The sequence below is a fragment of the Musa acuminata genome, chromosome BXJ2-8 (genome assembly GCF_036884655.1).
Source record: "Musa acuminata AAA Group cultivar baxijiao chromosome BXJ2-8, Cavendish_Baxijiao_AAA, whole genome shotgun sequence".
Classification (NCBI taxonomy): Eukaryota; Viridiplantae; Streptophyta; class Magnoliopsida; order Zingiberales; family Musaceae; genus Musa; species Musa acuminata.
In genome coordinates this window covers 10,759,928-10,768,424 of record NC_088345.1, presented here as the reverse complement: position 1 = coordinate 10,768,424, position 8,497 = coordinate 10,759,928, and the positions used below count along the sequence as shown (strand labels likewise).

Here is an 8,497-nt window from a genome sequence, read left to right as displayed (position 1 = left end):
GAGTTATTGTGAATTACATGTCAATTCAATTATATTTTTCTAAACATATAATTAAAATAGTTAGTTAATAAAAACAATCTTACGTATATCAAATCCTTTCATCTTTAGTGGGAAGAATTACGATAATTTAACACTTTTGCATCAAAGTTAGGGAGAATTAAAATTAGCTTAGATTATCATAATCAACCTATTTTTACCTAATCGAATTTAAAATAGCTTAGATTACAAGTGCAGTGGAGTATTAAAATCCGCTTCGTTTTGATCTAATTAACTCGATGTATTATGACACAAGAAGAAGTCAAATCAGTCGAATCGATTGGGTCCATATAAAGCTTAATCCGCTCATAATTTAAGACTAATTAGAGGTAGATGTGGTGCGAGAAGATTGCGATTATTCTTCGGAACCAAATCGACATTTTAAGACGAGTTAAAATAATCTTACGAGAACCGATTTGTGGACAAGATTTGGTATATTATAATATAATCACACAATCAAATTAGGACAAGTCAAATTGGTGGTAGATGGGGCATGCGAATGATATTTTACAGGAAACATGGGAACTTATGGGGGCTTAAGCACAATATGTGCTAGTGTCATTATAATATTTATGTACGAATATATAGGCATTAAGAACTGATAAATAAATTTGCATTATCATGTGGTTCCACTTCCACGTGGTTGGCCCCATTATGCTGCGTTATATTACTATCTATCATCGACCACTTGACAGGGTCACTTTGTTGACGGGTTGCCATGAATATGCGGTAGATGTCCTCTTCAGATCACTCGGGGGTTGGTAGGAAGAGAGGTGCGGATCACTCGGGGGTTGGTAGGAAGAGAGAGAGAGAGAGAGAGAGAGAGAGAGAGGTGTAACGTGTCACGTGATGAGATGGCCTGAGCGTGGTCCACGTTTCCTTCCGGTGATTCCAAATGGCGGATGCCTCCTCGTCTCTTTCTCCCTCTCGATCGCCTCGGTTTTAGGGCACCCTGTGTTATTTATTTAAGACGGCACTAAGCTTCTCCTGGCATCAATCTCCCTCGCATTGAAGGAAGTAAAGCGGAGCGGAGGAAGGCTTCCGTGGCTTCCTCTCGCCGTCGAATCACGCTGGGCTCTCCTGCTAGTTTTGTTTACGAGGTAACCATGAGCTACCTACTTCCTCCTCTCGGAACCTTGCTTGCTGCATCCATTGCTCTCAACAAAATTCTTTCTGCTTATCTACTTTTAGACCCAATCAGTACCCTATTAGCTTCGCGGAGTAAAGGTACTTGTTGTTTATCGATGAGGAAACCGTTGCTGCTTACGGCATTGACGTTTGTTTACGAGCTGGTTTTACGATGCAGTCTTTTAGTTGCTCTCTCGTCTTCTTCTCTTAGCTCAGGGGCGAAGCGATGTCTACTCTGCCAGCACCTCCCCGCCCCAAAAGGAAGAAGATTTGGGTGGACTATCTGGTCCAGTTCCGATGGATCATCATCGTCTTCGTCGTCCTGCCCCTCTCCTGCTTCATCTACTTCCTGTCCTACCTGGAGGAGCGGAAGACCGAGAAGAAGCCGTACAAGCAGCGGCAGAAGGAGCACGAGGAGAACGTCCACAAGGTGGTGAAACGCCTCCAGCAGCGGAATCCCTTCAAAGACGGCCTCGTGTGCACGGCTCGGAAGCCCTACATCGTCGTCGGCATGCGCCACGTGGACTACAAGCGCGCTCGCCACTTCGAGGTCGACCTTTCCCCATTCAACAACGTCCTCGACGTCGACAGGGAAAGAATGGTCGTCAAGGTCGAGCCTCTGGTGACGATGGGCCAGCTTAGCCGGATCACCGTTCCCATGAATCTGGCGCTCCCGGTGGTCTCGGAGCTCAACGACCTCACCGTCGGAGGCCTCATCAATGGCTACGGCATCGAGGGCAGCTCCCACATATACGGCCTCTTCTCCGACACTCTGGTCTCCCTGGAGGTCGTCCTGGCCGACGGAAAAGTCGTCAGAGCCACCAAGGACAACGAGCACTCCGACCTCTTCTACGCCATTCCTTGGTCTCAGGGAACGCTGGGCCTGTTGGTGTCAGCCGAAATCAAGCTCATACCGGTAAAGGAGTACATGAGGCTGACCTACAAGCCGGTGAGGGGGAGCCTGGGGGAACTGGCGCAGGCTTACGCCGACTCGTTTGCACGCAAAGGTGGCGACCCGAAGAAGATGCCGGATTTCGTCGAGTCCTTGATCTTTACGCCCACGGAGGGGGTGTTCATGACCGGGGCCTACGCTTCCGAGGAAGAAGCGAAGAGGAAGGGGAACGTGATCAACCGGGTGGGGTGGTGGTTCAAACCGTGGTTCTATCAGCACGCCGAGACGGCATTGAAGAGGGGCGAGTTCGTGGAGTACATCCCGACGCGGGAGTACTACCACCGGCACACCAGGAGCTTGTTCTGGGAGATGAAGCTCATCCTGCCGTTCGGCGACCAGTGGTGGTTCCGGTGGTTGATGGGGTGGATGATGCCTCCCAAGATCTCTCTGATGAAGATTACGCAGGGGGAGGCGATCAGGAAGTACTACCACGACATGCATGTGATTCAGGACATGCTGCTGCCCATGCACAAGGTCGCCGACGCCCTGGAGTTCCTCCACCGCGAAATGGAGGTAGGTTTCCGTCTTTACTTCCTGCTGCCCTTGCTTGAATTGCTAGTGCTACACACCGCGACGCATGTCATGCTGGGGTTTTGATTCAGGTCTATCCGATCTGGCTTTGCCCACACCGCCTCTTCAAGCTCCCGGTGAAGACCATGGTATACCCAGAACCTGGATTCGAGCTGGATCCGAAACAGGGAGACACCAGCTTCGCGCAGATGTTTGCGGACATCGGCGTCTACTACGCCCCCGGGCCCGTGCTGAGAGGCGAGGAGTTCGACGGCGCCGAAGCCGTGCACAGGCTGGAGGAATGGCTGATCCAGAACCATGGTTTCCAACCGCAGTACTCGGTGTCGGAGCTCAGCGAGGACAACTTCTGGAGGATGTTCGATCGAGAGCTGTACGACCACTGCCGCAGGAAGTACAAGGCGATCGGGACGTTCATGGACGTCTACTACAAGTCCAAGAAGGGGAAGAAGACAGAGAAGGAGGTGCTGGAGGCGGAGGCAGCCATCGCAGAGACCGAGTACGCCGCAGCCGAGAAGGAGAACTAGAACCGAGCGAGCCGCCTCCGGCACGCCAATAAGATTGGGATTTCCCATGATGGATGGAACTCGAGTAGGGCAGTATCTGCCTGCCAAATCTTCATGTGCTCTTTGATGCTTTCAAGTAGTGTAAATCGTCTTGGAGCTCTCTTTTGGACTTGAGGTTATCTTGTGATGCCAAATCTTAGTTTACCATTTGAAGCAATCGAAGCTCCTGCAATCCACAATAATTAGGTAGTAAGGGAGTAGATGACAAAGTTCATAGTGCAATGCAGGGTTTTAAGATGGATCACTGTTTACCGGCAAAAAGAGACAGAACACAGCGACAAAAAATCTCACAAGCCGTAAAAGTTTCCCACTAGTAAATTCATATAAGAAAAACATCGTCGAACACGATCGATCGATAACAAAGAAAATTATGCGATGGGATCAAGAATTCTTGAGCCATGCTCTAATGTAATCAACCATGATCGGATAATGAAAATTTTACGCCGAATAATGGAATAGGAATCATTCCAGCCTATCGAAAATTGTATTCCATTCTGAACCCGTAGAATAGGACGATCAAGAATTTGCAAGGCATCGGAGGAAGGCAGACCGAACCTGGAGAATGGTTTCGAACCCATAGATTGATGGGGAAGCGTCGTTTGCAAGATCCGGAGGCGATGAATGTTGCAGGGGACCGGCGAAGGGGGATGGATCGTTCTTGAGAAGGGAGACTAGAGAGACTGGGGTTGGGCTTTTTGCTCCACCGGATCGACCTTCTTCGACCGCTCTCTGTTTCTCCAGATCCACGCCGTTCATTTTAAGCAGGTCACAAACCGATTATTCTTGATAATTGCGAAAATGCATTATTTTGCAACAGTCACAAACTCACGTTAGTTGACTATAGTTAATGCTGACTCATCTTTGGTTGTTCGAATACTAATACCACGACAACTAATTTCTTGTTCGAATGGATCTCCGCACATAATTATGACTGATTAGTTTGTAATCCAAAATGTGAAGGCGATTGTTGGTAGTAAAGTCCTCACCAATTGGCGGCGATGAATCGTCACTATTCCCCCCATTTCTCTATAAATCAACACGAATTCCGCGGCAACAGTGTACAATCTGATGATGAATTATCTTTCGAATAATAATAAAAATTATCATCGCTATCTCATATGTATTAAGTAACAAAATCAACAAACGCGACAACTAACGCCAAGCCCCGTAGTAAACACGCCGTTTTCTTTTTTCTCCTAGGAAAAAAAAAGGGGAAAAACAAGCAAGAAAAATCTCTAGCTAAAGGAGTTCATCCCGATGGCCGACTCGGCGATGCGGTAGCTGGAGTCCCGGCCCTTGGCGTACAAGATGTAGTAGAACACGGAGAGAATCGCGGTGAGGACGACGAAGGCCGCGCCGGCGGCGAACACGCCCTTCCGCAGCACCTCGCACGACGGGTCGTTCATGAAGTAGAAGCCCCGGTACCGCGTGTGCCGCGCGTTCTGCACCGATCCCGCAAGCAGGCACGCCTCCGCCACCAGAAACGTCAACCTTGATCGCAGATGGAGCCAGCAATTAGCGTTTACCGCGTCAGCATTACGATCGTGAGGAGTAGGGAACGTTGATTACCAGCAAGAGAGAAGGAGGAGGAAGACGCAAAAGCGGGATCCGCCACGGCGGAGCAAGGGGCCGCAGCAGTAGCACCTGGTGACGGCCGTGATGATGAGCTGGCTCAGCAGAAGGAGGAGAAGGGATCCGACGCCGAACCCCGTCGCGATGTCGGAGTCGTAGACGCAGTATGTGTACTCCTTCTCGGAGTCCGGCACCACCTGGGCCTGCGCAAAGGTAATTGGGGGTTCAGAAGTTAGCATCGGGAGTCAGATTGGGATCGGATCGTCGGGATGTCCCACCGTGTTCCTGCGCTGCTCGGCGGCGATGGCGAGGGCGAAGGCGACAACGTCGAAGACGAGGACGAGCGCGATGACTACCTTGGAGTCCATGGATGAGGAAGAGGAGGAGATCGATGGATCGGGGGAGGAGACGGTGCGAGGAACAGAGCGGCGAACGGAAAGGGAAGAGGGGCGACTTTTCGTGTAAGCAAACGCGTCGGGGTCTTCGTGTAAAGACGGAGTATTTACGGCCATGGAAACACTTAATTTATTCCAGAAAAATCAATAATAGTAAATAATAATAAAGAAGTCGGTTCTGTTATCGGGACGGATCCGGATCTTATACTCCGGCCCGTCTTCTCAACAAACAAATATCTGACCACAGCGGTATCAGTATTTCTTTCCCCTTTCACTGAAATAGGTTCGATCTCATTTCTAGACCATCGACAAATTCACGGAAAGGTAATAATATAACCAATACTCCATTAACAACATGGAATCAAGAAACCGGAGACCTTATTCGATCTCGATCTGCCGAGGAGCATCATCCTCGGCTTCCACCTCGGCCCCTTCCGCATCGATCTCACCGTCGGCGGCGATTCCGGAAGCTTCGACCGTCTTCGAGATCCAGTCCCTGAGCGGGTCCTCGTTCAGATCGAGCCTCAGAAAGCCAGCAAACACCCCGCCCATGAAGGCCACCGGCTCCTGGAAGATAAGGAGCAACCAAGGGGTCAATCTTGTCCTTGCACACCAACTCCCCCTTTCTTCTTCCCAACCAACGGCAAAGGGAATAAAATGTCGAATACCTTGAGGGCATCTTTGAGGATGGGATCCTCGAATGGGTTAAGGCAGGCTTGGATTCGCTTGACAGCGACTGCAGACTTCCGCTTGCTCTTGTTGTTATCAGAAGAGGAAGAAGATGGGATGAGAGGGTTGGAAATGAACTTCTTCTCCCACTGCCAAGAGAGATTCCGAACTTCATATAGAAACACAAAGGGGAACAGATGAAATTTGAAGATTAAGCGCTCTCACCTTCACGGGAATCAAGGATGAGTTGAGGAGGAGAGCCATCGCTTCCAGGCCACTTCGATGGATCTTACTGCTGCTGCTCTCTCTTATCTATCGACCCAATTCAGGTGTGGCAGGAAGAGTTTTTTACCTGCCGTTTCCGGAAGACACCAAAAGATCTCCCCCGTTGGGCTTTTATATTTATGAAAAAAAATATTGTGGTTTTTATTTTGGGACGATTTTTCTTTTTAAAAAAATCTACCTTTTCATTTATTTTCTTATGCTCTTATTTCTATTGTTTTCATATAGTATCTCTATGTTTTTGTAAATTCTATGAATATCATCTATTCTCTCTCACTTATCGGATATTATGCCTTAAGAGAGAGCACACAAAGATGAGCATGATTTACGGGGAATAAAGGGGTGGAGAAAATGGACGTAATAAGCACAAGGGGTGGGAAGGCCAGAGGCGATGTGATCTCATGTTGGGGGCAAGGGTGGAGGTGATAGGTGCAACGAGCAAGAGAAGGGCACCGTATAAAAGCAATGAGGCCTCGCAACGTATAAAAGCAACGAGGCCTCGTAACGTGAGCAGAGTTAGAGGTGATAGAGGTGATGAAATATCACATACTTTAGTTGATTTTACCTAAATTATATGATACCCTTGTGTGTCAATTCACAAGAGTATTAGTCTCCTTAAAACCTCTTATAGTTCTTTAAGGACTGACAAAATAGAAGACAGGTTAGAGTGTTTAAATAGAAGATCTCATAAGTAGTAATTTCAACAAATACTTAATAAATAATATAAATTTTAAATATAGATTTCGTAAGTTTTGAACGATTGCGTGACAAAAGGTCCAAGATAATCTACCATGATCATATGTTCTCATAAGTGTCCATATAACACTAGTAGCATAATAAAACAATGAACCAACCCTACACACTACCTCAAATGCCTATCGAATCATGTGTCACTCGGGTAGCTCCTAGGTATCATGTTAGCTAATACTCCGTACCATTTTATAGAATTATAAAACTCTCAAAATAGCTACCTAGATAGTAATAATTTTATTTCTATACGATGATTGTAAATAACTTTTATTTATAAATTTGAAACGATCACAAAACTTAACCAAAATAAGACCGCTAAATCTACTGCAAGTCTTCTATCTACCATATAAAAGCATAATTATACAAACATATATAAGCATTATATGGAACGTCATGTTTATAATTTTATTCGTGATGGAGAAGGAAAAGAGAAAGGATATTTACGAAATTAAAAAAATAAAAGCACTATTTGAAAAAATTAAAAAATAGAAAATCTTGTAGAGAAAAAAAAGTAACCTTTTTCAAAGAAATCACATATTATTTTATATATTTATATAATTTCTGTAAGGCATGTGAGGGTATTCGATGGGGGTAAATATCAACATGGCGATTTAGACAGTTCATTTTAGTCAATTGCCATGAGCGATAGCGAGTGAGTTTAGTACTTGAATCAAATATTCGATGATAAAAAGCATTTTATCTCTTTATAAAAAATATTTTACTAATAAATAAAAGTAAATTAGAACTAACGCTCTAATTAGAGAACCACCGAGTTGTAGATTTAGTCAATTGCCATGAGCGATAGCGAGTGAGTTTAGTACTTGAATCAAATATTCGATGATAAAAAGCTTTTTATCTCTTTATAAAAAATATTTTACTAATAAATAAAAGTAAATTAGAACTAACGCTCTAATTAGAGAACCACCAAGTTGTAGATTCTAATTCTATATGATTTTGACGTCAACATGACGATTTAGACAGTTCATTTTAGTCAATTGCCATGGAGCGATAGCGAGTGAGTTTAGTACTTGAATCAAATATTCGATGATAAAAAGCATTTTATCTCTTTATAAAAAATATTTTACTAATAAATAAAAGTAAATTAGAACTAACGCTCTAATTAGAGAACCACCGAGTTGTAGATTTAGTCAATTGCCATAGCGAGTGAGTTTAGTACTTGAATCAAATATTCGATGATAAAAAGCTTTTTATCTCTTTATAAAAAATATTTTGCTAATAAATAAAAGTAAATTAGAACTAACGCTCTAATTAGAGAACCACCAAGTTGTAGATTCTAATTCTATATGATTTTGACGTCATCACGAGTGACGACGACACACAGGAAGGCCCAAAGTGAACCCAACAGTACCAAAGTGAACCCAACAGTACATGCTTTGGGCGTGCGTATGTGCAAGTTATGCATGAACACATTGATCCATAGGCTATGAATGATATAACATTAATGTGGTGCTAACCGATGATCTGGTTGAATTGACACATAATTACATTAAAGCTTAAGAAATCACTATCGAGTTGCAATCACATGTTGGAGCACTCTTATTTTGATGCTTGGAGACATAATAATACAGCACAGGTCGGAGAAGTGCAGGCCTCCTCTC

At 45.1% G+C, this 8,497-nt stretch overlaps 2 protein-coding genes across 3 annotated transcripts; one reads left to right on the top strand and one right to left on the bottom strand.

Moving 5' to 3' along the window:
- The first annotated feature begins 977 nt into the window (after positions 1-977).
- On the top strand, positions 978-3,319 carry LOC103994543 (delta(24)-sterol reductase). Of its 2 annotated transcripts, none has more exons than XM_065120887.1 (3): positions 978-1,136; positions 1,376-2,629; positions 2,719-3,319. In XM_065120887.1, exons 2-3 carry the CDS (start codon positions 1,391-1,393, stop codon positions 3,169-3,171), a joined length of 1,692 nt encoding a protein of 563 aa, XP_064976959.1. In that variant the 5' UTR covers positions 978-1,136; positions 1,376-1,390; the 3' UTR covers positions 3,172-3,319. The 2 variants fall into 2 exon arrangements, with proteins under 2 accessions (XP_064976959.1, XP_064976960.1); XM_065120888.1 differs by having other exon boundaries at positions 979-1,136; positions 1,381-2,629.
- A 957-nt stretch (positions 3,320-4,276) lies between these two features.
- LOC135619162 (uncharacterized) lies at positions 4,277-6,211 on the bottom strand. The gene is made up of 5 exons (XM_065120886.1): positions 6,072-6,211; positions 5,846-5,995; positions 5,061-5,744; positions 4,780-4,985; positions 4,277-4,701 (listed from the first exon to the last, which is right to left on the bottom strand). Exons 3-5 carry the CDS (start codon positions 5,292-5,294, stop codon positions 4,446-4,448), a joined length of 696 nt encoding a protein of 231 aa, XP_064976958.1. The 5' UTR covers positions 5,295-5,744; positions 5,846-5,995; positions 6,072-6,211; the 3' UTR covers positions 4,277-4,445.
- Between the last annotated feature and the right edge of the window lie 2,286 nt (positions 6,212-8,497).

What these genes read in the sequence shown, in the direction of transcription:
- LOC103994543 (XM_065120887.1), top strand. Translation starts at nt 1,391, where the DNA reads ATGTCTACTCTGCCAGCACCTCCCCGCCCCAAAAGGAAGAAGATTTGG. An exon ending in TCCTCCACCGCGAAATGGAG is followed by an intron (nt 2,630 to 2,718) that starts GTAGGTTTCCGT and finishes GTTTTGATTCAG; the next exon opens with GTCTATCCGATCTGGCTTTG.
- LOC135619162 (XM_065120886.1), bottom strand. Translation starts at nt 5,294, where the DNA reads ATGGCCGTAAATACTCCGTCTTTACACGAAGACCCCGACGCGTTTGCT. An exon ending in CCGAGCAGCGCAGGAACACG is followed by an intron (nt 4,986 to 5,060) that starts GTGGGACATCCC and finishes ACCTTTGCGCAG; the next exon opens with GCCCAGGTGGTGCCGGACTC. An exon ending in CTCCTCCTTCTCTCTTGCTG is followed by an intron (nt 4,702 to 4,779) that starts GTAATCAACGTT and finishes TCTGCGATCAAG; the next exon opens with GTTGACGTTTCTGGTGGCGG.